We start from the raw sequence: 27,341 nt of genomic DNA, 5'->3' as shown, positions 1-27,341 counted from the left end.
TTCACCATTATCATGATTGCTACTGTACAAAAAACGTATTCAGAGACAATGGGGATGCTTTATTCTGAGCGTATCTGCACCTTAGACAAAGATATAGTCAGTAACTGAGAAAGGCTCGTGATTAAAGTCTTGTGTCGCATAAAGCTAATTAAAAACGCCATGAGCTTGGAGTTGTCCAAGTGGCAACGAAAGTTAGGGTATCGACTTCCGCTACAGCTAAATTATTTACTTCATGGATCGGTTACATCCAGGTTTTGTCCTTGCTCGAAGGTGTAATTTATTGCCAGTGGGAACAATTCGTGGCTGCACCGTTCTAATGAGGGCTAATCCTAGAGTCGATACAGTTGTCTATGGCTACCAACTTATGCCGTTTACCTTTCATTTCTACCTTAAGCCACCTTTCACACGTAAAACATTTGGAAGTATTCGGTCTGATTCACTTAGAAATTCCATAACATTTTAATTTCCCTAGTGTGTAGTAACCACTTCCACGACTTGTATGTCCAAACCTGAGTTGTTTGACAGGAAGATGTATCTTATCGGTGAGCAGACCGCTGTCATCACGCCAAACATTGTCACTTGCATCACAGTTACAAGCTGTGTTTAAACGTGGACAGGAATTGGTCATTCCGCATGCGCATTTACCACTGCCTGATGCTGCTCCACCCCAGTAATTCATCTTTACAGAATCACGTGACACCCACCAAGAGTATCCGATACCGCCAAATATGACTGCGTTGTAGCACTCATATTTAATATACTGCTCACAGTGTGGGGAGACTCTGGTGAGACCCGCCAGCTGAGACAGACTCGCTCCAGTGTAATGAATGTCACGTGAGTAACTCCCCGGTGGGCCATAACCAGTCACCAATGTCCTGCTTTCACTATCGTGACTAATCACTGTCACGCCAACTCCATTTTTGTCACTCATGTCGCAATAAACTGTAAATGGTGCCAGTCCTCCAGCGCCATCTGGATCAATAACGTAACTGCCACTTACGCTAGTCTGGTGTCTAATATCGGAACAAGACTTGTGAGAGCATTCAAATCCATCTCCAAAGTAACCATGGTTACACTTGCAGGAATACGCACCTCGTTCATTTGTACAGGCTGCCAAATGATGGCAATTGTTGGTATTTCTTTCGCACGCATCGAGATCTTAAAAGAAGAAATTAAAAATGTAAGGCAGGAAGAAAGCTATCCTTTAGCCGTTAATCGAGGTAAATAATAATAATAATAATAATAATAATAATAATAATGAACGTTCTTAATACGCATTTAAGAATCTCAATGCGCTTACAATAATTTTTACTAAGGTTGAGATCGGACGTCAGCATTATCAGGCGCCACTGGCAGCCGCTTTAGTCCATGTAACGACCTCACCTTTTCCCACCCATCCCACCCCAGGGGAGGACATCCATCACACAGTAATCTCGTGCGTGGGAAATTAACGTCTCCTACCCCTAACCCTGCAGGAGACGGGACCTCCAAAGGTCACGTTGGCGGGCATAGGTCTCTCCTATGCCCGCCAGCCTGCTGCTTCTAGCAATTTGGACTTCCTTTTTGTTTCCTGGTTGGTTAGGCTGTAGTGGTCTCCCTGCCTGATAATCTATTTTTTTCACAAATTGTATTCTAGCCAGGCGAAGCTAAATAAACAAATAAAGTACCCGAAAACATAAGCTCTAATTAAATGTAAAAGAACAGGATAATAGTTAAGATTGTCCCCACTGTGTAGCAGTTCTTTCAATGACACCTGCCATAGTAAATCCTAGCTTATGATTCAAAAGGAAGATCTTTGTATCAGCTTTATGATTAAAATGTTTATACGATGAATATATGAAGTTCACATATTTGAACTGCAGTTATTGATACGTATGATGCACGATCCTCGCAGTAGAGAGCGCTATTTATGCAATAGCGAAAATCAGACCTGAAAAAAATCAGGCCTGTACGGGATTCGAACCACTGACCCGATTACGTATCAATAACCGCAGTTTCAAATATGTGAACTTCATATATTCATCGTATCTGATTTGTCCTAACGGGTTTATTACGAATTAACTTAACGGCCTGCTCCCAGTTGGCTTGTTAGCTCAATTGGTAGAGCGCTGCACTAGCATCGCAGAGGTCAGTGGCTCGAATCTCGTACACGCCTGACTTTTTTCAGGTCTGATTTTCGCTATTCCATAAATAGCGCTCTCTACTGCGAGGATCGTGCATCATACGTAAAATGTTTATTTCTCACAGTAGGGTGCGACGATTGATTATGGAAAAGCATTAATCATTACACTTGCTCGAGAAAAGAATTCCTGATTTTTACTTTAACGAAACCCTTCCGTCTCTTTTCCTTTTTTACAAGTAAATTTATGACAATCACCGCATTGAACGTCGTTCCATTCATAGTTGTGTTTCACACCAAGATCGTGTACACAATCCTCTTCATTAAAGCTATTTGGCTGATTCTTGGCCCAAGCTGTAAAGTTTCCTTCTCCTCGATCGGCCCAAGTGAAGTTTCCCTCCACTGGTTTGTCGTTTAAGCCCAGTCACGTCTTTTCTCCATTGTGACGATGTTGTGTGTAAACATTTTCTTCGTTGTTACTTATATCAACAAGAACAGCATTTTCCTGTCGAAATTTATTCAGTACTGTGGTCCAGTTTGAACAGGTTTCACTTGTAAAGTAACAGTAGCCATTGAAGTAACTCCAGCCAGGATCACAGATATCTGCCGAAATTTTACGCCACAGGATGCGATCGATTAGTACAACTTGAATAAATAACAAACGATAACTAGTAATTTGTTACGAGACACCTTCTACATTACACAATATGGACACTCAAGACTAAGGTGGTGCTACTGACCTGTAACGACCACATAGCTCACTGACACGGGGTCGTATCTTGTCTCGTACAATTCCTTTACAACACAGACTCTGAATCCAGGTGTGTTCGTGTCCTGAAAAGGTGAAGTGAACTGAATGATACTGAGAAAGACAGGCTGAATATTTGTACTTGTTCAGCTGTGAGATTTACGCAGCAATGTTAATTGGTGAACGGTAGAGGTGCTGTAAGAACAAACACGGCCCACATCACGAGTACACTCTACAAATTTCCTGTCGGTGCAAGTCTTATCAGAAAAGAAAATTATGTCGCTATTATAAGAGCCATTTGAGAGATATCAATTTTCAGCAATAGTGAACGATCTGAAATTATCTGATTTCGTTCCCTGAAAACGAACAGAATCCACTTTAAACCCCAATTTTTTTCAGTGGGGTAGGAGAAGACTAGTCCACCAAACGAGCGGCGACAAAGAATGTCTGAACAACGACCGATGTTTTGTCCTTCGTATTCTAATATGCATTTTAACTGCTAAAACAAATAAATTTTATTGTTTGGTGGTTGTTTGGTGTTTGTTTGGTGGTTGTTCATGGAGATTCATCGTCAAAAACTCCTGCAATGTTCAAAAACTTTGGCATACATAATTTTTAAACTTGAGGAAACTTGTTACCTCAATCCATGTCGTGATTCCATTGTGGTACCGAGTTTCCATGAGCTGTTGCGCTGTGATTAGCTGATATAAGGACTGTTGGTGTTGCGTTGTAACTTCGAGGCAAATGTAAAAACTGCAAGTAAATCCAAAAAACTCATATCATCGAAGCTGTTGATCTGCAATTTTGGAGTTTCTGCATGATGCGACTGAAAGTATCGCTGCAATCTCAACGGGATGCTGCTTTGGATATAGTCATGAGCTTAACATCATAAAAAGTCCCGGAAATGATGTTTTTTTTCTTTGTTTTCACTGCCATACAAGTAACGATGTGTTGCCACGCACTTGTGAACAATTTTAAAAGCCAAACAATAATAAAAGCAAAGCAGATAATCTTGCTCTATGGCAACAACCAAAACAGTTAACACATAATTTATAACTTCACCACTGTCACTAATTACAACTGATTTTATCGCCAGCTATTCCTCGTTGAGTCAAAAATATTTACTAAGTTCTGATCAGCTATCCCCCTACCTTGCAGTAAGTGTTGTTATTTTCATCAGTTGGTAGTTATGTGTTTGAAAACGTGACAGAGCCATGTTCAGCGAAGAATGGTTTCGGTCGTTTGGAAAACACCAGCCACTTCTGTAATGAAATTCGAATGATTTATCAAAATTTTCATGAGAATTATTTTGTTAGCTTTGAAAGTGTGTTCAGCGGTAATGAAAGCTTATTGGTTATTCAAGGGTTGGCTCGATTTTACGACCCAAGTATTAAACGTAGGGAACAAACAGAGCTACGCAAAAGCGCTGATTAGGTTACATTTGTTGGCTCTTTGATTGGAGGTGAGACAAATCCGAAGGAAGTCAATTGTCAATTCCGTGTCAAAGATTGGTTTTGCTTCAATAAGGTTTCTGACTGGTCTAGAGAATAGGCACCACCTTCTCAGCCAATCGCATGTAAAGTGTAACAAATCGTAACTACAATCAGCATCTGATACATTCTTCTGTATCTTATAGGTTCTATTCCTGAATTAGCACCCTGACTTTTTTAAGGGTGTTTCCTTGTGTCACTTATCTAACTCATCATAATTCAGAATAGTCATATATGTTGTAGTTCAGTTTTTTCCTTGGTTCAAATTTTATTTTCCTTTGTTCTCGGTCATGTTAATGTTGATAATGAGTTTTAAACAAAGAAAATAAAATTTGAACCAAGGACAAAATTGAACTACAACATATATACTAACATTTCTTTAAAAATCGACACATACTACAATTATGTCTTCATGTTTGCCATCAAAGTTCTGCAATTCTCGGAGACAAATTTTTGCAGAGCTTTTGGTTACATCCTCGGTCCATAACAGCGCGGCGTCTTATCCCTTCCCAGTTCTTAGATGTTCTGCTGTCGCAAGGGACCACGGGAGCCTCCTTAAACTTGTCCTGCAGGTCGCATAATTGATAACATGCATCCAAAAGAAAAAAAAACATTTCAAAATTAAGGGTATGCGTAATACTTCAGTACAGTTGTCAGTTCTTAGTAGCTTTTAAAAAATACGTTTGGTTTTAGAGTGTAACATTTGAAAGGAGCTTTGTCTAGGTCCATGCGCGTAAATATTTTTGCCCAAATTCTTTAGAAGTGTGTAATTTGCAGTCTGCGTCAAGCTTATCTATTCCTTACTATTTTCGTTTTGTCTTGACTTTTTCCTTCACATCTTGAATTTTGGTTTCTCTCAGCTACACTTATCGTAGAAAACGCACATAGAAATTACAGCTCGACGGAAATTGCAAGGCAGACTTGACGAGAGGTTTGGGGTCCCGGCATCCTACCTTTGGAAAGTTCAGATCTGCGCAGTTTGTTCCAGACCACCATCCCTGCATCATTATCTGTCCCGTCATTCCGTGAGGCGGTGCTCCCTGGTATGCTAACCAGTTAACAGTCGCAAATGGATTGAAGTTCTTCCTCTTTCTCCCAGATTGCATAGCGCATACAGTGAAATTTTGTGTGTTGACGTTTTCAGTCCATGAAGTGATGGCATCATGGACGGTTTTGGAATCGTTTAAGTTCATATGATTGACAGTTATTTGCACGTGAACTATTTTGTCAGGATAAAAGTGGAATGGTGGAAAAACGACCGTCTCACAGCTTGAGTCAGACCACTTAGAACTGGGAGGAGTTTTATACGACCACTTTCGGTGGGAAAACCTGTTTTGAAGAAATAAAGATTACTTTTGTTGCTAAGTTTAATTTGTTGACAATAAAACTACAAAAGAAAACTCACAATAACTTAAGAACTTAGGGGTTCATTGAACGTATTAGTGAAATGAGCAGCAAAATCAGTGAAAAGGCGTTAGGGCAACATGCAGTGACTTTTTGGAGTAAAATCGTTTTCACTTCAAGCCGTTACACTGAAATATCATACTAGACCCATTATAAATAATTTCAACAAGCTTTATAACCCAATCAGTTTCCTCTTATCTGATGAATTATTTGTGTAACCTTCTCTCTTACCCTCGCAGCTTCCCGGGTGATACACGAGATTATTATCCAGTCCCTCGCAGTAGGTAGTTTGGAAAACAAGGAATGCTGGAATTCCGTGCCGGAATACCAGGAATACCCGGAATTCCCGGAATGACCAAAAAATAATAAATTAAAAAAAAATTACCTAATAATTAAAAATAATAAGTTTGAATAAATAATTAAAAAATAATTAATTAAAAGAGTAAAAATAAAGTGAAAATAAAAATTAGAAAGAAAAAAAGAAATCAGTTCTCTATAAGTAAAACCAAAAAAAAGCAAAATTTTCTCTCGATCAGTCATAAAATGCAGAGACCACGTGACGTAAAAAATAACTACCTATGGCACTGTTCACGGAGATGCACATACTAGAAGTACATGTAGCTTACAGCCTACAATATACAAACTGATGCCAAAGATTGCTTCAAGGTAAATAAACCAGAAGTGTGATTTATTATTGACAGACCTCAAACACTGTGGGTTCTAAGTGGAAAAGGGGATGTAAATACGATAAGTACTTGGCGAGCAAACCCAAAGTGCGACCGCACTTAAAATCTGTCAGCACAAGCATTTTCTAATGCCACCCAATTTTTATGATTTTTGATGGATTGCGATAAAAGTAATTTATTGACTGCAATGATTGAGATTAGATTTTTTGATAAATTCAGACATTAACGTTTTTTTTACATTTAACTTCAGACATAAAGTTGATTTCTTTTTAGTGGCTTATTAGATGGTCTCCACGAACATGAATTAATCGCCTGTCGTGATAATGTCATTAATTCATTGTATGTCTTGGTCAAATCCCGGGTGTCAAATCCATACGAACGCGTCTTAACCATATCATGAACCTACCAGATATTTCTGATCTACTTGACTTCGAGTTCTTTCTGTAATGTGCATGAATGGGCTTCACGTCAATATCAAAGGCACTGTAGAGTGATAATTAGTTAACTGAGACATTACTCAAGAGGTAACCACATGGAGGTGGGGGCTTGTGATGAAAAAATTGATTTGATGAGAAAAAAAGGAGTATGGTAGCAAGCCTTCGATCTTCCTTTTCTTATCGGACTAGGGAATTGAATCAGGGGCAAGCGACCTTTTTCCATTGGAACTATTTCATTTGCCACAAACTGTTAACAACGAAAAAAGTTGCTCTTGTCTGGAAAGGAAAGAAATCACGTTCTGTCTTGTGTGATAGCGACACACCGATTTCACTTCTTGTTATTGTTCTCTCTGGAAATATCTTTTACGCTAATCCACGTTTGTGTATTAAAGGTGTGCCGAAGAGATGAGAGACTCGGGGAGACTACAATTACTGCCTCTGAATATGATGCTTTGTTCGCGTAGTTTTAGGGTAGTTTGGAAAAGAAGGAATGCCGGAATTCCGTGCCGGAATACCCGGAATACCCGGAATGACCGAAAAATAATAAATTAAAAAAAAATAAAAGTAAATAAATAAATAAGAATAGTGATGATTAAAAATTAATAGTAAATACACAACTTAATCAAATAATTTAATGCGAAATTTATCTCTGAGGGTCAAAGCATGTGTTTTCGAACCACATTTATGCAGATAACTGAAAGTGTCGGAAAAGAGGGTCTTAAAACATGTATGAAGCTTGATTAATAAGCTGGGGAGCTGCCAGTCACGTAAGCTTTGAGAACATAGGTAATGGTTTATAAATCTTGACAAATTTTTAATCAGAACTTAATAAATTCGTCATCTGCAATCCGTGCAGCCCTTAACCCTTCTTCAACCTTGTTTACTATTTATCAACTTATTTGTCTCTATGGTGATTGTCAACCGTCCCTCACTCTTTGTTTTACATTGATTTTACAAAGGTTTCAATCCAATCAACACTACCTTTCAAAATTTTCAATGACAGAAATAGAGAACTAAAAATCCATAAGAAAATACAATATGTGCATTTTTGTCGCGAATCAGTGAACGGACTTACATATGAACGCTCAGTCAGGCGGAAACCTCGCACGAGCCAAAAGCAAAATATCCTTACCCTTGGAATTCAATGTACTTGTAAATAGCAGCTGCTAGTATCATAGCAACAAGAGCATAGTACCAGCTGGAGATGAACATCAGAGCCAGACACAACCACATGCCCAGGAAAGACGAACACCTAGCCAGGCAATAACCAAGGTGCATTTGAAAGGTAAAGAGTCTAAAAAAGGGTTCATAGCTGCCAGTATAGCACGAGGCTCATGGTAAATTTAACCCAAAATTCAGTAGATTTTCTCGACACAGCTATGGTTCTCAGTTTCTTTCTTGTACGCGCTTATAGCAGGTATTAGAGAGCAATACTAGAGGCAAGGACGAAAATTTACTTGCTCACAACAAATTCCTTGAGTGCCAAAGACCCTAAACTATTAAATCAAATAATTGTCTTCCCCTAATTCACCATACCAGTGGTAATACTTAAATCGCGGCGGTCTCTAGTTTGGGGTCTTAAGCAGTGATTGTAGCACACAAGCCAAGTTGACGACTCCGTAGCACATCAAGAAGAACCTCAGTAACAAGGGAAACAACGTAACATAATTCACAGTGACTATTTTAATTTAACACCGCAACTCCCAAGAAAGAAGTTCTCCTTTATAGCTCTTATAAATTACTTTCGACACTAAACTAAAATATAATCGATTTTTTCAAAAGTTCCCGTTTTATCAAACTGCACACTCACATTGTTATTATGGGTGCAACTGAGTCCAAGTTAGCAATCAGAATTCCAATTTCTGAAATACAAGCTGTCAAAACCAAGGCATGAGTTGGCTCACCAGACTTAGAACCATGAGCAAACATATTGAGAAATGGAATCAGAATGTCTCTAGAAATGGCCTGCAAAAAGCGAGGTGCACTGCAATTAAATTCAAATGAGGTATTTATTAAAACATAGAAAGGTACATAATCCTGAAAATCCACCAAACGGATCGTTGGTTCGCTTGACCATCTAAGCTGTGTCATACCTTGTGTCCTTGAAGAGAACTTTTGCCACTGAACAATTTGGCTCTCTTTGATAGCTCTTCCTAAAATAATGCACTTGAGGTGCGGCCTCCTACTGATTTCGTTTTAAAGATTTCAAATAGGTCAGGAACCAACTCACCCAGTTAAACTTTGCATTCCTGCTCCCACGGTGGATAGAAATGAACCAATCAGAATCACCCATTTACTGGGAGGCCAGGCGATCTCAGCTACGACCATAACACTGTTGATACTACGACCAAACCTGGAATGAAGAGGATGCCCAGCAGAAGGGAATGACGACAGAAAGACCGTCATTGATATTTGATAAAGGTACAATAGAATGAAACACAGCTCATTTGCTTTCAAGAGTATAGAGAAGGTAATATAATTAAACCCATCCAGGTTCTAAAAGAAAAAATCATTTTTGACCAAACCTGAAGCTGCAGGTTTTCTCTTCACTGGCAGTTAAAGTGAGAGGTGGGAGCTCTCTCTCTCTCTCTCTCTCTCTCTCTCTCTCTCTCTCTCTTACAAGGGACTCTATTCTAGGGGCATCTCGTCCACTCAAGGGACAAAAACCCTCTTATAACATATACCTGTTCATGGGACAGTTTGTTTTAGGCTTGAGTTTGTCCCTTGAATGTTAATTCCCACTTTACAACACTACGTGTGAAGTTGAAAAGGTTTGTGAAAGAATATTGTGTGGAGTAAAATTCAAAGTGAAACAAACTTATCTCTGAGTAAGTCGCCCTGGACTGTTGCTCCAAAGAGTAATACTGAGGTGAGATCTTCAAGCTTTGTTAAGGTACAATTACAACAAAACACACCTATGCAAGTAACAGAAGGTAAAACTTTCCAGTAGAGGAGCCATCTGTTTGTGAGTTATCAAAGCCTCATTTTTCTGTAATCAGTAGCTGTTACATTTAACACATCCCCATTTAAAAATGTACTTCACCATTTTAAAATGTACCTAACATTTTAGGAATCTTAGTTCCTGAATGAACCAATCAGATCTCAAATACATTTTTAATGAGATCTTTGGGAAATAAGTTACTGTATCAACCAATCAGATTTGGGTTTGTAATATGAACCTTACTCTTCAGGAACTAAGTTCCTCAAATAACCAATGACATGAAAGAATATATGCCATGTCATTGCTAAATTAAGATTTGTCTGTTTTATTTAAGTCAACACCAGATAAAACAGATAACAATAGATGGGACATTCTGCTAAAGTGCAGTAATGTTTCACATCAAACTGGATGCTATCTTTAGTAAAATATATATTCTTCTTTGAGGCTTTACTATTTTTATTTAGCCCTCGACATGTACAAGCTTTTTGTAAAGCTTTCTCACAGTTGTAATTTTACAGTAAAAATTAGTTCCATTCATTGTCTTTCACGTACCATAGAAATGTTTTGAATACACTGTGGTTAACACAGCGATGGAAACGCGCCTGATTGCATAAAATTCTACAGAAATCGTTGACAGAAAATGCCACCAACAGTTTTGCCGCGCTTTTTATCTGCGCCGAATGCCGAATATTAAGAAAGCGATCAAATAACCATTATCTTTTGTAATGACTGTCAAGTCATCTTCGGTTAACGTGCAAATGATCGTGACCCCGTGATAAAATTTCTCAACCTCATTATGTAAACGACACGTTCTCACAAAGCGAGAAGATTTTACGAGCTTTCATGTCACGAATGTGATAATGGCACTACAATAGCCACGATACCGTAACGCTTACTAGAAAGTAAGCAAGGACTTGACCTGTGGCCGACGAGAAACGTTATCACCTTACTTTTCCGCCCTATTTTGGGATAGACAACGATTGCGTTACAGGATTTTTGCAAAGGATGTAAGCCGAATTGAAGCAAATCAAGTTACCGAAACACAGCTAATTACTCCTATATTTACGAGGTGAATTAATCATCAAAAATAAGAATAATTCGTTTAACATCTTCCATAATCAAATGCTAGCAGTTAAGTAAACTTGAACCTTTGCTACACAATTTGTAAATAATTATTCTGTTACATGTTATGATAATCCAATGAAATTAACTTACCGGGCTTGAACGTCGTTCGGATCGCGAAATTTCCATTCTCCATTCAGTTTCCATGCCAAGCGATTCAAAGTTTCTAATTTTTAGAAGAAATTGCATTTTTTTTAAATCTAGGTTTCGCCTCCTTCTCGGATAGGATGTCCACTCATTTCGCGCCATAAGGTAATTTTTGGCGGGGAATAGATCGATACCTGGTGTTTGTCGCTGTGTTTTCTGAAATGCACTCCCGACAGATTTAGCCGTGTTTTGAGACAGTTAGAATACATTAAGCGTTCAAGAAAGCCACAAAATGAAATTGATTTTGACATACAAGAATGAGGCTCGTTCACAAGAGTCCGATCTTGCGAAAGTTATCAATCGAACGCAGTTAATTTCACGGGAAGTCATGTTGTGACCTCAGCAGCATTGTTTTCCAATCTCAAGTCAAATAACCGCTTGCTGATTGGCCAAAACAGTAACTAATTTCATGACCGCGCGAGTCACGGACTACCACTTAGAATACTTATAAGCCAGACACTATCAAAATTATTTAACATATTATAACAGGAGTCTATTAAGCAGCAGCTTTTGTTACACAACACGATGTTTGTGTTAAATCATGCCCGCACTGCCTTCTTTCAAGTAATTTTTTAAACTTCCGTTCTTTTGTCGATCAAATCAGTCGGCACTTCTTCCCGTTTATGAAACCGGCTTCATCTTGATGAGATTTTCCGAGTTGTCGAAGGGGTCATAGTCCTCTTTAACCTGTGCTCAATGAAATAATTCGCATTTAGTTCGTACTTGAGACTGTCACCTCCTTCTAGGTGTCAAAATGATACAACACTCAGTTGTTCTTTTTAGCAATGTTTTCCACATCTGTATACAGTCGTCGATACAATGCGCATTACGCTCAGCAAAATGTCCACATTTGCGAGATATCTTAACAAATGTCTAGAAAAATCCTCTCTTACTCTTAATTTTATTATCATCCACCTTTGCTTCCGAGTTGCTGATCGTCCTCAGGCCTCAAACAGCTCGAAGCTTACAGCGTTTGAGTTGGTGAATCATTAACCACTACATTATGTCACATTACATTCGTTTATCCCCTTTCGAATATGTGGTCGATAAAATAGTTCGTATTCAGTTGCTCGAAATGCTACCTTTTTTTAACTTGTGTCTTGACTTACGTCCAAGGATTCAGTCTAATTCTTTATTTCATCAGTAGGTAATATGTTGCTTCTGAGTTGGCGATCGTCTTAAAATAGCTCGAAGCGTCCGTAAATCAAGGTCATCCGGCAAGGTACGATCTGCTTTGAGGCAGGACATTCAATTGGGACATCGGCCTGACTGATCTCAAAAGGTGCCTCGGCCACCACAAAAACCACAGTGGTGACTTGTAAGAACAAATGGGCACTTACAGCACGTCTCATACGTATGATGTCAAGACAGTACTTAAGTCAAATTCAAACATCGGAATCGTTAGTGCGACCCCTTTTCTCGACTTCTAAAAAAGCTTAACATTGAAATAATCAAGCAGAGTGAAGCTACTTCAGAGCGATCTTTAGCTCAAAAGTGAGTTTGCCTATTAATAAACTGAAGAGTTGTAAGGATATCGCTTTATACATTTTGGATACAACTTAACGGCCTGCTCCCAGTTGGCTTGTTAGCTCAATTGGTAGAGCGCTGCACTAGTATCGCAGAGGTCAGTGGTTCGAATGCCGTACAGGCCTGATTTTTTTCAGGTCTGATTTTCGCTATTGCTTAAATAGCGCTATCTACTGCGAGGATCGTGCACCATATGTATCTAATACCGCAGTTCAAAATATATGAACTTCATATATTTCATTGTATCTGATTTATCACTTTCACGGGTTTATTACGAATCAACTTAACGGCCTGCTCCCAGTTGGCTTGTTAGCTCAATTGGTAGAGCGCTGCACTAGTATCGCAGAGGTCAGTGTTTCGAATCCCGTACAGGCCTGATTTTTTTTCAGGTCTGATTTTCGCTATTGCTTAAATAGCGCTATCTACTGAGAGGATCGTGCACCATATGTGTTTATACGTTTTGTTACGAAATATTAAAGGGGGTGAAATTTCGATGAATTTTCACAACACCAGATTCGAAAAAGGACAACTGAATGTAGTGTGACATTAGTGATGATGTAATGATTTACTAACTCGGACGCTGTAAGCTTCGAGCTGTTTTAAGACGATCGCCAACTCAGAAGCAACATATTACCTACTGATGAAATAAAGAATTAGACTGAATCCTTGGACGTAAGTCAAGACACAAGTTAAAAAAAGGTAGCATTTCGAGCAACTGAATACGAACTATTTTATCGACCACATATTCGAAAGGGGATAAACGAATGTAATGTGACATAATGTAGTGGTTAATGATTCACCAACTCAAACGCTGTAAGCTTCGAGCTGTTTGAGGCCTGAGGACGATCAGCAACTCGGAAGTAAAGGTGGATGATAATAAAATTAAGAGTAGAGAGGATTTTTTTAGACAGTTGTTAAGATATCTCGCAAACGTGGACATTTTGCTGAGCGTAATGCGCATTGTATCGACGACTGTATACAGATGTGGAAAACATTGCTAAAAAGAACAACTGAGTGTTGTATCATTTTGACACCTAGAAGGAGGTGACAGTCTCAAGTACGAACTAAATGCGAATTATTTCATTGAGCACAGGTTAAAGAGGACTATGACCCCTTCGACAACTCGGAAAATCTCATCAAGATGAAGCCGGTTTCATAAACGGGAAGAAGTGCCGACTGATTTGATCGACAAAAGAACGGAAGTTTAAAAAATTACTTGAAAGAAGGCAGTGCGGGCATGATTTAACACAAACATCGTGTTGTGTAACAAAAGCTGCTGCTTAATAGACTCCTGTTATAATATGTTAAATAATTTTGATAGTGTCTGGCTTAAAAGTATTCTACGTGGTAGTCGGTGACTCGCGCGGTCATGAAATTAGTTACTGTTTTGGCCAATCAGCAAGCGGTTATTTGACTTGAGATTGGAAAACAATGCTGCTGAGGTCACAACATGACTTCCCGTGAAATTAACTGCGTTCGATTGATAACTTTCGCAAGATCGGACTCTTGTGAACGAGCCTCATTCTTGTATGTCAAAATCAATTTCATTTTGTGGCTTTCTTGAACGCTTAATGTATTCTAACTGTCTCAAAACACGGCTAAATCTGTCGGGAGTGCATTTCAGAAAACACAGCGACAAACACCAGGTATCGATCTATTCCCCGCCAAAAATTACCTTATGGCGCGAAATGAGTGGACATCCTATCCGAGAAGGAGGCGAAACCTAGATTTAAAAAAAATGCAATTTCTTCTAAAAATTAGAAACTTTGAATCGCTTGGCATGGAAACTGAATGGAGAATGGAAATTTCACGATCCGAACGACGTTCAAGCCCGGTAAGTTAACTTCATTGGATTATCATAACATGTAACAGAATAATTATTTACATATTGTGTAGCAAAGGTTCAAGTTTACTTAACTGCTAGCATTTGATTATGGAAGATGTTAAACGAATTATTCTAATTTTTGATGATTAATTCACCTCGTAAATATTGTAGTTATTAGCTGTGTTTCGGTAACATGATTTGCTTCAATTCGGCTTACATCCTTTGCAAAAATCATGTAACGCAATCGTTGTCTATCCCAAAATAGAGCAGAAAAGTAAGGTGATAACGTTTCTCGTGCGGCCACAGGTCAAGTCCTTGCTTACTTTCTAGTAAGCGTTACGGTATCGTGGCTATTGTAGTGCCATTATCACATTCGTGACATGAAGGCTCGTAAAATCTTCTCGCTTTGTGAGAACGTGTCGTTTACATAATGAGGTTGAGAAATTTTATCACGGGGTCACGATCATTTGCACGTTAACCGAAGATGACTTGACAGTCATTACAAAAGATAATGGTCATTTGATCGCTTTCTTAATATTCGGCTTTCGGCGTAGATAAAAAGTGCGGCAAAACTGTTGGTGGCATTTTCTGTCAACGATTTCTGTGGAATTTTATGCAATCAGGCGCATTTCCATCGCTGGGTTAACCACAGTGTATTCAAAACATTTCTATGGTACGTGAAAGACAATGAATGGAACTAATTTTTACTGTAAAATTACAACTGTGACAAAGCTTTACAAAAGCTTTTACATGTCGAGGGCTAAATAAAAATAGTAAAGCCTCAAAGAGAATATATATTTTACTAAAGATAGCATCCAGTTTGATGTGAAACATTACTGCACTTTAGCAGAATGTCCTATCTATAATATGTTATCTGTTTTATCTGGTGTTGACTTAAATAAAACAGACAAATCTTAATTTAGCAATGACATGGCATATATTCTTTCATGTCATTGGTTATTTGAGGAACTTAGTTCCTGAAGAGTACGGTTCATATTACAAACCCAAATCTGATTGGTTGATACAGTAACTTATTTCCCAAAAATCTCATTAAAAATGTATTTGAGATCTGATTGGTTCATTCAGGAACTAAGATTCCTAAAATGTTAAGTACATTTTAAAATGGGGAAGTACATTTTTAAATGGGGATGTGTTTTTTTTACATACTCAGTGGTATCAGACCTAGTTCATATAGTTGAATCTCAATGCTGAGAGAAAAGAAAACTTTCAAGATGTCTCAGTTACTCATTACCATGTTACTCAGTTTAGAAACAATCGTATCATGATGGGAAGCACAAGCCAGCACCACTGAAGCCTCTTATTCATTTTAATATAAGCCAGCTTTAACAATTTTACAACTTTTCTTTGGTAATGGTTTCATTATGACAGCTAGGCGATTTCTGATCACTTCTCACTAATAATTTTTTCCCCATGAAAATTGATCAAAAAGTTTGAGGTGCAGCCTATAAATGGGTGTGGCCCATCTGCGGGGAAATACGGTGCTTCTGAGATAAAACACCAAATTCAGAATATTTAGATTTTGGATCTTGGGAACTTAATATGCTGAATATTATGCATGAAGCCAAGGATACAGACAACAGATGTAGTTGTTATGGCTGCTATTGTACCCTTAGGAATAGACTGCTGTGCATCCTTCAAGTCACCAGACCTGTTCGACCCTGCCACGATACCTTTGGACAATCATAGCCTCATAATCAGAGAAAGGATCCTTGTATACCGCGCACAACTTAACTCAGAATAAACCTTTTAATCTCTGAGTTACCTATCAGTGACAGAGGGAAAGAAAATTGCCAGTAGAATGAAAAATGATGTGGAGATATCAGATCTCACTTCCCCTTGATATTCACCAGCCTGGACACCAGGAGAAACTTCATCCTTCTTCAGATACTGACTGTTCCAATTATCTTTAAATCATTTATAACAGAAGTGCATTACATGTCAAGTCAGAAAAAAGCCAGGTACCCCAGACTGGCAGCAGGGGCCTGTACAGCAAATATTTTTAGTAAGCCTCCCCCCCCCCCTTCCCAGGTTTTAGATGAATGTATAAGCTTCAGCCAACAAGGCAGGGGGATGGGGACATACTAAACAAGACAAGTTTTTTTAAAAAAAGTGGAGAGGCTACAGCCCTCCCTGACCACCAGAGTTCATGGCAATTGCTATTCCACCTCCCATGGAGAGGATACTAGTCTAGTCCAGTTACCTCTCAGTATTTTGTCAGAAAATTGACAGTTTATTGGTACTCATTTTTATTTTGTTCTGAAGCATCTCACAGGGCCAGAATCTTAAAATCTTTGAAACGGATTGGCTCATTGCCCACTCACATCAAGTCAATATTTTTTAATATGGACCATGATCCAGAATTTTTGTTTTTTTTTCAAACTCTGGATCCAAGGAGACATTTTATTCTAATAAGAACCTCCTGCCCAATAAATAACCTACGAGTACTCCTGGGTGGAGAGATAGGCACTGTAAGAGTGTGTAAGTGTCTTGCCAAAGAACGAAACACATTAACCTGGTCTGGGCTCAACCATGACCAACTTTCAATCATACCCCATCACCCATCCTACTAATGAACTATACTTTGCATGAAATAGCCACAACAATACAAAAAACTATCTTTAAAAATCAGTTACAGTTAAAAAAAAGAGTCAAGGAATGAACACTGGAATGAAAAAGTGAATGAATGGGTGAATAAACAAATGAATGAACAAACAGAAACTACGGTAAGATGGAATTAGATTCTCGGTCTACAAAATTAACTTACCAACAAAAAGCCCACTGGGAATGCCTGGCACTCCAACCACATCACTCAGAAGATTTTTTCTCCAGAATATCTCATCATTTCCATATGTTACATTTAATAAAGTATCATTCCTTGCACACTCATGATAACTGTTACTGGCTAATAACTTGTCACCTAACAAACAGATCCTGCAAAAATAAAGAGCTTTTTTTATTCAGCATATGGGAAATTCAGAATCTACATCTGATTATGAAGTCTGTAGAGAGAAAGAAAGGGCCATGGTATAAAGGGTTAATCATAAGCCCTGATATAAAAAGGGGTTTAAATCAAGAAACACTGAACTCATTATTTTAGAAAATGACTTAATCTATACTTACAAATTTCATCAGCTTTGTTATGAAAGCAATAATAAAATAAAACTGGCTGATTTAATGCCCAAGGAAAGTTTGACTGAATGAGGAGAACACATTTTTCCTCACCTGGGCATTTCCCGAGCATGTGCAGAAAAGAATCCGAGGTAGATGGCCAAGATGGAAAACAACACACAGACCAGAAACAGAAAGGCACATTTGTTGACATACTTGACACCAATAAAAACCACTGCAATTAGTAAAATCAACAAGATGGAGCCATACACCCTCATGTTGTTTAACATCACTGGAGACTGTGCACCACCTCCTGATCTCACATCTCCAAAGAGGGACATTGATGGAGCCATGTATGTCTGTAAAAAAAAATAAATAAAAAAAAATAACAATTAAAACATTTGCATTTGAAGCAGTTGTTCCTAAATTACTCTGCCACTAGAGAGTTATTACCCAAAACACGGAGTGGAACCCAGCTTTTGCAACAATTGTGCCATTAAGCTTAGGTTTCTTTGAACACTGCTTTCCCTACCTACCACTCAGATCTTTATTAAATACTCATGAGACAAATTGAGGCAAAAGGAAGACAACAAGAAAGACCTTTTAAGTTAGTCTAGTCAGTCACCTTCCAAGAAAGTTAATCCAGGGTCTATTTGAACACTGCAACATAAATTAAACTGTTTTAATTGTAAGCTTTCAAAAGGTCGGTGTATGCATGAATGAATCCAAAGAGAGTCAGATTTTTGGCAGGGAAGGTGTTTTAATGATTTTTGTCAAGTTGGGTATTACTGACAATCAACAGTTTCTAGTAACTTACCAGGAGTATTTCTATTGTACCAAAGATGTACATTGATGAAGCAAAAGTGGTTCCAAGATAAAACAGAAGCCCAACAGCTCCACCAAATTCTGGACCAAGAGCACGTGAAATCATAAAAATCATGAAAATCATGAAAATCGTGAAAAAATAAAGTTAACACCTTACTAAGGTTTCCTGGGGTTGAAAGTTTATTAAATTCAGAGCAGATTTAAAGTAAGTTAGGAAACATTTTACCTGGAACAACTCCATTTGTAGCTATGGCACTCATTGAGATGGCAGTCAACATGGTCTATAAAGAAAAAGTGTTTTTAATTAATAAATTTATTACAAACTTAAAAAAATAATAAATATAATCAACATACATAAAACTTGAAAGTAAACAACTAGGAACCTTTTTGGGAAATGATGTTTACCACCTGATCTCTTCTTTGTTTGTTTCAAGAGTGACTTTGATTCTTAACTGGAACAGCTACAACTTATGGTAATCAACATAATCTATCATTTTATTGAGACTGCCTACTACACAGCTCATGTGGGATTAAGTGGCCTAATAAATAGTAGACTAGAATCTGAATCAGAAAAGCCCTAAGTTCCTGGTATTTCTGGCTTTTGGAAAGTATTTTGTACTTCTAAATAAATATTTTCTTGGCTTAGGCATCATCGTCCCATCATTACGAAGTGCTATGTTTGTTTCATCAACTCAGAGCCTACATCAGCTTCCATTCAGTGTCCATCTTTCAAGTTCCTTATAGTTTATAGTTAGATATTAATCTTAACCATCCTTATCTTTGCTCATTTTCAGATTTGTTTGCTAATTTCACTTTATTGTGAAAATAGATAAAGATGCATGGTTCCATTAAGGATGAATGCTTACACAACAGCAACAAATGAAGACAATGAGGAAAGCTTGTAATGTTCCTGCTATTCCAACTATCCAAGATAAACGGATGAACAAGATAACACCCTTAATGTTCTCAATGGTTGGTAGGTACACACCCATAAGTGTACCCATCTTGGTGGCCTGCAAAATTTAAAACATACTTCTGAAAACTGTAGTCCATATTTCAGAAAAAAAACTAAGTTATTAATCATAATTTTTATTTTATCATTGATTGTAACAATAAACTTTTAGACATTTTTTATTCTTATAGTGATGCAACCAATACTGCTGGTGGTATAATTTAATCATTTAAACCCTAGAATGATAGTCCTAAATGTCTTTTTTTAGGTCGTACTTGTGTTCAGTATGAAGTAGGGAATGTTTTAGGTTATCAAATTGGTTGTTTCAAGTAGACTCCTAGACCCTGGCTAATGTGGAAGGACTGGCATGCCTGGGAATTAACCTGGCAGAACTCCTTAACAGCTACCATGTCCCACTGAAAGCAGTAAAATTGATCCCATGAGTGGTTCAAGGAAAAAAAAATACCCTCACCCACCATAACAGACAACTTGTGGAGAAGTCATTTTAAACTCTAAGGTGGTTGGTGGTTTTGAAAGATAACATTTTTCATCTACACAGCCATCGAATACTGAACATAATTAGGGAGTGAGGGTCTCAGACCACAAGGAACCCTTTTAAAGTGGTTAAGCATGGAAGGAGGGAAGGCTCTTGAATTCATGTCACTTTCCTTCCCCATTTGATTATTTGATATGGAAAAAAAAAACAGCAATAATGAAGGAAATTTTAAAAAAAACCAACCCCATATGAGCCAATTAGAGGTAAGACATCAAATGCCCCCCTAGTTCAAATAATTGTATACCCCACTGATACCAAAGTCATTATTGAGCATTCTGAGATAGAGCTAGAAAAAAGAATTCTAGTTGCAGAACATTAATGCAATCCTGGACTTTCTTTTACACTCTCAATGTTGCAATTCAGTTCCACAGGTGGTGATACAATTACAAATAAATGAAATATATAGTCAAAGACTGCAATTGGCTACTGGTATAGCACAAGTTTTTTAGCATAATCGAAAGCAACAAAAGGTTGTACAATGATGCTAAAAGGTAGTACTGCAAAATATTTGTCTCATATACAAAACAGAAAACCTGGCGCATCCCTTACATTTTTGAGAACTCACTGTTCCAAAATGCCAGACCACAGCACTTTCCCAGTGTGAAATATTAAGAATGAACCCAATGAAAAGCCAAGTGCTCCACATTTTGTGGAGGGCTGAATCACTCTCCTACACTATACCCCACACTCCACCTTCACTTCGCAAATTATTTCTAATTGGATAGAGAATACGTTCATGAATAAAGGCACAATATTTTTTAATAAATATATGTGGACCTTATAGCTGATTCAAATTGCGCTAGACTCCCGCAGACATACTAAATAATGAAAATAGGCTTATCCTCTGTTGCGTCTGTCATAACAGCGAGACAAAACATGGCGGTTTACTGTGCTCTATTTTCAAAGGTCGAGAGTCTAATTGACCTTCATTATATTTTTAATTGATATGTAATTATATCCTCGAAAGACTTGGATAGTATTCAACACAATCTTAGCGAAGACATCAATAGCCTTGCCTCCTGGTTTCGAGATAACGAACTTATCATTAATCTCAAAAAAGGAAAAACTGAGGTAACGCTATTCGGAACAGCAAAAAGATTAAGTGGTTTTGATGGCAAAGAACTAAACCTCTCAGTAAATGGATCTCCCATCGACACGACTACAAATTACAAGTACCTAGGTGTCTATCTGGACCCTACATTGAATCTTGACAAGCACTTTTACAAAACATACAAGAAATCTGCAGGAAGAATGAATTTATTACGACAAATCCGTTCTGACACTGACACTGTTATATCGTGACCTTGTTTTGTTATACTTGTGTTACATTGTATTAAGTTACGTCACGGTTGTGTTACGTGTACATGGATGCGCCTGCGCAGAGATAGAACAGGAATAAAAGGATCTTGGAATGTTCATGTTCATTGCGGGTTTGGTTATAATTTCGTCCTTGAGTTTCCTAAGATACAACAGACACCTTAACCGCTGAACGAATCTACAGAGCAATGATAATGCCCATATGCACTTACTGCGGTCAAATTACGCTTGGTTGGTCAGAGACACGAAGGTGCCAAATAAGAAACCTGGAAAAACGTAGTCACAGGATTATTCTGCAAAACTCAAAATGTCTAAACTGTGAACTCCGTCTACCCACAATTGAAAATTTTTTAAAGAAAAAGGCTTGTTTATTTGTTTTTGATTGCCTAAACGGCAATGTTTGTATTCCTTTCAAAGAATATTTTAGATTGTTAACCCACGATTTTAATACGAGGAACAGAGAGACCACCGTTGCTCTGCCGAGAGTGAGACTTGACTTTGCTCGGAAAAGTTTTTATTTTTTAGGAGCTTCAGTTTTTAATTTTTTACCTTTAAAAATCAAGCAAATTAGCAGTAGGGTACCATTTAGGGAGTCTTTAGATCAATTTTTTGCATAGGGTATTTAATTAGGTGCGTAGTCATCCTTACCTTATTCTAGTTTTTATCCTTATATTATGTTATTTAGACAGGACCCCATTGATAACAGTGCTCCTGCACTGAAGGGCTATCCTGTATAAATATTCGTTATTATTATTATTATTATTATTATTATTATTATTATTATTATTATTATTATTTTCTTAAGACTCAGCGATGCGTCAGTAATTGTTCCTTCAACATGGTTAGTAACTCGCTTTGTTCGAATTATTTTTACATGAATATCATACCTGAGTAGTGTTGATTGGCTATCTCATCTGGTTGTCAGAATAGATTATCTTATGTAACGAGAGACCACGAGGTGAAATAAACATGGCAGTTGTGTTGTAGAATTCTAGTGCGCTTTGCTTGCCGCTTAGTACTCCTGCCTTTAACCAACTCTACAAATCAACATGGTGGCAGCTACGGGATTGCAAAATTCAATCATGGCGACAGGGAATTTTCGTCTACCGCCCCAACTCGACATAAATTCTGGAAATATCTCAGAAAACTTCAAACGATGGCGACGACAAGTCGAAGTGTATTTAGCCGCTTCTGGAGCAACAGCGAAGGAAAAACAAATCCAAACAGCAATCATCTTGAATTGTGCTGGAAATGATGTCCTCGAAGTATACGATAATTTCACGTGGAACGAGGAAGGAGATAAAGATGACCCCGAAAAAGTCTTCGAAGCACTCGAAAAATACTGCAACCCACGAGACAACGAGGTGATGGAATCACATCGGTTCTGGAACATCGAGTATCAAGAGCCCTTCGACAAATTCTTCAATGAGCTACAAACAAGAATCACCGCATGCAACTTTCTTGAAAAGGATAGGATGCTGAGAGACAAAATCGTCTTCACAGTGACTGGAAAACTACAAGAGCTTCTATTGAGAGAAGACAACCTCACACTCTACAAAACCCTGAAAATATGCAGAGCTTTCGAGCAATCAAATAAACAAGTAAAGGAGCTTAAAAACAACATCGGAAGCGCCTCACATTCAACTCCATCTAATCTGAACAAAGTCTCCAAGAAATCCAACCCAAAACTGCAAGACAGGAGAACCAGATCCAACAAGAGCAGCATGTCGAAGGCAGGTAATGACAATTTACAGTTTGATTGTAAATATTGTGGCTACAAACATGAACGAAAACGAGAAAAATGCCCAGCTTGGGGTAAGACATGCGATAATTGCAAAGGCCTGAACCATTTCAAATCCAAATGTTCGAAGAAAGTACATGCTGTTGCGTCTCAATCGGATGATCATAATGACCCTAATAATGCCTTTGATGACAAATGGCTTTTCGCCATTAATGATGAGGAAACTGGAGTCACAGCAAATCTCTCTATCAATGACCATATCTTGAAATTCCAACTGTACAGTGCTGCTGACGTAAATACAATTTGCCAAAAACATGTTGGAAGGCAGCAAGTATCTCCAACAAACATTCGTCTCAACATGTGGAACAAGACCAACCTCAAACCTCTGGGTGAAACTTCTTTAACTACCACTAATCCAAGTGACAACACTCAACATGAAGTCAAATTCATTGTAGTTCCTAACGGCTTTACTAATCTTCTTGGCCTGAATACTATACAGGAACTTGGTTTTATAACCATCAACTGTAATGCCTTCATTTCAAAAGTGTCTACTCCTCCACTGGGTGACCTGGGAGTGGCATCTCTGAGGGTGAATGAGTCTGTACCCACCAAAGTACTCCCATGTCGTAAAGTACCATTAGCCATTGAAAATGATGTCAAACAGGAACTGGATCGGCTGGTAAGCAAAGGCGTATTGGAACCAGTTACTGAACCGACTGAATGGGTCAGTCAAATGGTTATCGTGCACAAAAACAACGGTAAGCTCCGGATCTGCATAGATCCTCAACCTCTGAACAGTGCACTTCTACGTGAGCACTACCGACTACCTGTGTTGGATGACGTACTCCCTAAGCTCAAGAACGCCAAAGTCTTCAGCAAACTTGACGTCAAAGAGGCTTATTGGCATGTTCGACTTGATGAACAATCAAGTAAACTCACTACAATGATAACCCCATTTGGTAGATATCGATGGAAGAGGTTACCGTTTGGTCTAAAAGTATCAAGTGAAATCTTTCAACGGAAAATTGATGAAGCCCTGGAAGACTTAGATGGTGTCTTCAATATTGTTGATGACATTATCATCGTTGGTTGTGGTGCAACTGAATCCGAAGCACTCGCTGACAACAACCAGAATCTCTCGAAGTGTTTACAAAGATGTAAAGAAAGGAACATTACACTCAATGAAGATAAGCAAGAAACTGGACTCAAAGATATTACGTTCCATGGTCACAGGATCACTAGCAATGGCATAGAAGTGGACAAAGCTAAAGTTAAGGCCATAGTTGATATGCCTGCTCCCACTGACGTAGAAGGCGTAAGACGTCTTTGCGGCATGGCTCAATACGTATCCAGATTCATTCCAAATCTTGCAGATACGCTCGAACCACTGAGAAAGTTAACTCGCAAAAATGCCTCATTTGTATGGTCCAAAGAATGCGAAGAAGCATTTGGCACTCCCAAGGAAAAGCTGTCTGAATCTGCATACTTGGCTTATTTTGATCCTTCAAAGGAAATTGTAATCCAAGTCGACAGCAGCCAGCATGGCATAGGTGCAGTACTTCTTCAAGACGGACGTCCTATTGAGTATGCTTCACGTGCACTGACGATATCGGAGAGGAATTGGGCTCAGATTGAGAAGGAAGCTTTAGCCGTGCTGTACGGACTAGAGCGTTTCGATCAGTACACTTTTGGTCGGGCAGTGACAGTAGAGAATGACCACAAACCCCTGTCAGCAATACTCCGCAAACCTCTGAGCACAGCCCCTAAACGTCTTCAAGACTTGATGATGCGCTACAATCGCTATGATGTCAACTTTGTGTTTGTGAAGGGGTCTGAACTTCATCTAGCTGACACATTAAGCAGAGCTCACCTCAACTCCAATGGTCACAATCACGACAACCGTGCCCGAATCATGAACGTCAACATATTCGGTAACATTCCTGATGCTCACCTGGAAGAAATACAGGAAGCAACGAAGAAAGACAATGGTCTACAAGATGTAATGGAACTAGTGATGAACGGATGGCCAGATGGAAAACGCAACATTCCTCCCTCAGCATTGCCCTATTTTGACATCCGTGACACTCTATCTGCAGCTGATGGCGTACTCCTTAAAGGCGAAGCAATAGTCATCCCTCAATCTTTGAGGTCAAGAATAAGGAAGAGGCTACATAGCTCTCACCTTGGTGCTGACAGTATGCTCCGACGAGCACGAAGTTCTGTATTCTGGCCCGGAATGGCGAGCGACATAAAGCAATTGGCTGACTCATGTGAAGCCTGCCAAGAAATGAAGCCAAAGAATCAACGTGAGCCTCTCAAGCAACACAAGGAGGGTGACGAACCCTGGCAAAAGATTGGACTTGACATTTTCCAAATTGCGGATAAGTACTACCTAGTAACTGTTGATTACTATTCTACTTTATCGAGGTTGATCTCCTCAGTACTCAAACAAGCACTCGTGTAATTAACCTACTCAAGAGTCACTTCGCTCGATACGGAATCCCCAGAATGATTGTATCAGACGATGGCCCACAGTTCTCCAGCTCTGAATTCGATTTGTTTGCTAAAGCCTGGCATATCATCCACGTGACTTCATCACCCATGCACCAGCAAGCAAATGGAAAAGCTGAAGCAGCCGTGAAATCCATGAAGAAACTGCTGATCAAGACTCACAAAGAAGGTAGTGATCCACTTGAAGCTCTATTGGAGCACCGCAACACCCCACGACAGGACGTTGGTCTTAGCCCTGCTGAACTCATGTTCAAACGTAAGACGCGCTCACTCGTACCCTCATTCAACAAGCATCCGAGCAATGATCCCATTGAGGTAAGGCGTCAAGCGCGCAAAGACACCGTCAAGAAAAGCCATGACAGGAAAGCGCAGAGTCTCCCTGAACTGGACGTAGGACAGCACATATTCTTTCAACACTTGGAAGGAAGAGATTGGAAATTTGGTGAAGTCTCCAACATACTAGGCCCAAGAACCTATGAGGTCAAAAGACCTGATGGAAGCACATATCGACGAAATAGAGTTCACCTTAGACCCACAAAAGTAAACCTCAAGACTCGAGACACTTCCCCATCTCATGTCCCTCACTCTTCCAACCAAACAGCACCAAAAGAACAGACGGCGTCTACCAAATCTTCACCTGGTGAAGTGGCAAATAACAGTGACAACAATGCAAGCAACACCCAAAATGCTCAGCCCAACAGCCTTGTAGTAAATAGACCACGACGATCCATAAATCCTCCTGTTCGTTTTAATGACTATATAATTAAGTAATTGACACTGGTTTCTAATTGGTCATGATTTCATTATAGGCATGTTGACTTATAATCAGTGCCTCTTACTCATATCATAGTTTCGTCGACGTTGTAACTGTTTTCATTGACACTCCAAAAATGTTAAGTTTTCTTTTCTTTCCCCCAGAAGAAGGGATGTTGATTGGCTATCTCATCTGGTTGTCAGAATAAATTATCTTATGTAACGATAGACCACGAGGTGAAATAAACATGGCAGTTGTGTTGTAGAATTCTAGTGCGCTTTGCTTGCCGCTTAGTACTCCTGCCTTTAACCAACCCTACAAATCAACAAGTAGTTGTGGCCGCTTTCGCTCTCCTTCATCGTCGTCTTGTTGCGGAGATGCAACAGCTTCGTATCTCGACAAACTCTCTAAAAGCGTCGAAATCTTTGGTCGTTTCTGAATTTCATCCCGTTCGTAAGAGGAGATAAAAGATCAAATGAACAGAGGGCATGCGGTGCGAGATAATGAAGTCCACACAAAAACAAATAACGGTTCAGTAGAAAAAAAGCCTACTGTAGTTACCTCGTACAAAGCTAAATTTCCAGCCTTTCCGGTCAAAATACTTGATTTCTTCAACTCTTTTCTGTCTGGGGCTGTAAACGGAAAACGAAGAAACCGACTTACGCACGTTTCGTTTGCGAGAAGAAAAGCATCAACTTCGACTTAGGTCGAGTTCCTCCTGGATATACGGATCTCTAAAGAGTTGCAGGGTTCAAATGAAAGGCAAATGTTGCAAAAAATTAACCTCAACGAGTGAAGGGTGAAAAAAAATTTAAAAGTTATTGTGTACGTTACACGTGGTCATTCAATTGGTTGGTACCCTCTCCTCGCAAAAAAAGTTTCCTTACATGGTTGGATAATATTCACTTCGATATCTGTTGACAGATTCACCCGTCGGAAAGTCTCTTTTGTCTTTTCTGCTCCATCAGTACTGGCCTTTGATACCTTAAAACGATTGTGGGACATTTTCATCTTGAGAAAGGTTCACATCCTGCAAATCAAAGACAGCCCGTCGTCTGTCGGGCAGATCGTAAGCGTGAGGGGTAGGGTTAGGTGACAGGTGCATTGACG

General features: G+C 38.9%; 1 protein-coding gene and 1 pseudogene across 2 annotated transcripts; both read right to left on the bottom strand.

Moving 5' to 3' along the window:
• Positions 1-38: 38 nt before the first annotated feature.
• On the bottom strand, positions 39-4,083 carry LOC148734513 (contactin-associated protein 1-like). Its single transcript, XM_088752785.1, has 5 exons — positions 4,019-4,083; positions 3,506-3,620; positions 2,860-2,953; positions 2,378-2,542; positions 39-1,158 (listed from the first exon to the last, which is right to left on the bottom strand). Exons 1-5 carry the CDS (start codon positions 4,081-4,083, stop codon positions 437-439), a joined length of 1,161 nt encoding a protein of 386 aa, XP_088608911.1. The 3' UTR covers positions 39-436.
• LOC148734512 (solute carrier family 12 member 4-like) lies at positions 2,914-27,236 on the bottom strand (annotated as a pseudogene). Its single transcript, XR_015999475.1, has 23 exons — positions 27,119-27,236; positions 26,794-26,863; positions 26,572-26,679; positions 24,453-24,468; positions 19,267-19,413; positions 18,623-18,681; positions 18,393-18,519; positions 17,690-17,934; positions 17,232-17,398; positions 16,230-16,371; positions 16,039-16,154; positions 9,703-9,760; positions 9,115-9,237; positions 8,695-8,868; positions 8,421-8,522; positions 8,017-8,136; positions 6,854-6,930; positions 5,993-6,067; positions 5,311-5,686; positions 4,755-4,923; positions 4,019-4,129; positions 3,506-3,600; positions 2,914-2,953 (listed from the first exon to the last, which is right to left on the bottom strand). The product of XR_015999475.1 is annotated as a solute carrier family 12 member 4-like (transcript).
• Between the last annotated feature and the right edge of the window lie 105 nt (positions 27,237-27,341).

Source organism: Stylophora pistillata, chromosome 3 (genome assembly GCF_964205215.1).
Source record: "Stylophora pistillata chromosome 3, jaStyPist1.2, whole genome shotgun sequence".
In the NCBI taxonomy this organism is placed as follows: domain Eukaryota; kingdom Metazoa; phylum Cnidaria; class Anthozoa; order Scleractinia; family Pocilloporidae; genus Stylophora; species Stylophora pistillata.
This window is presented reverse-complemented; position numbering and strand designations above follow the sequence as displayed.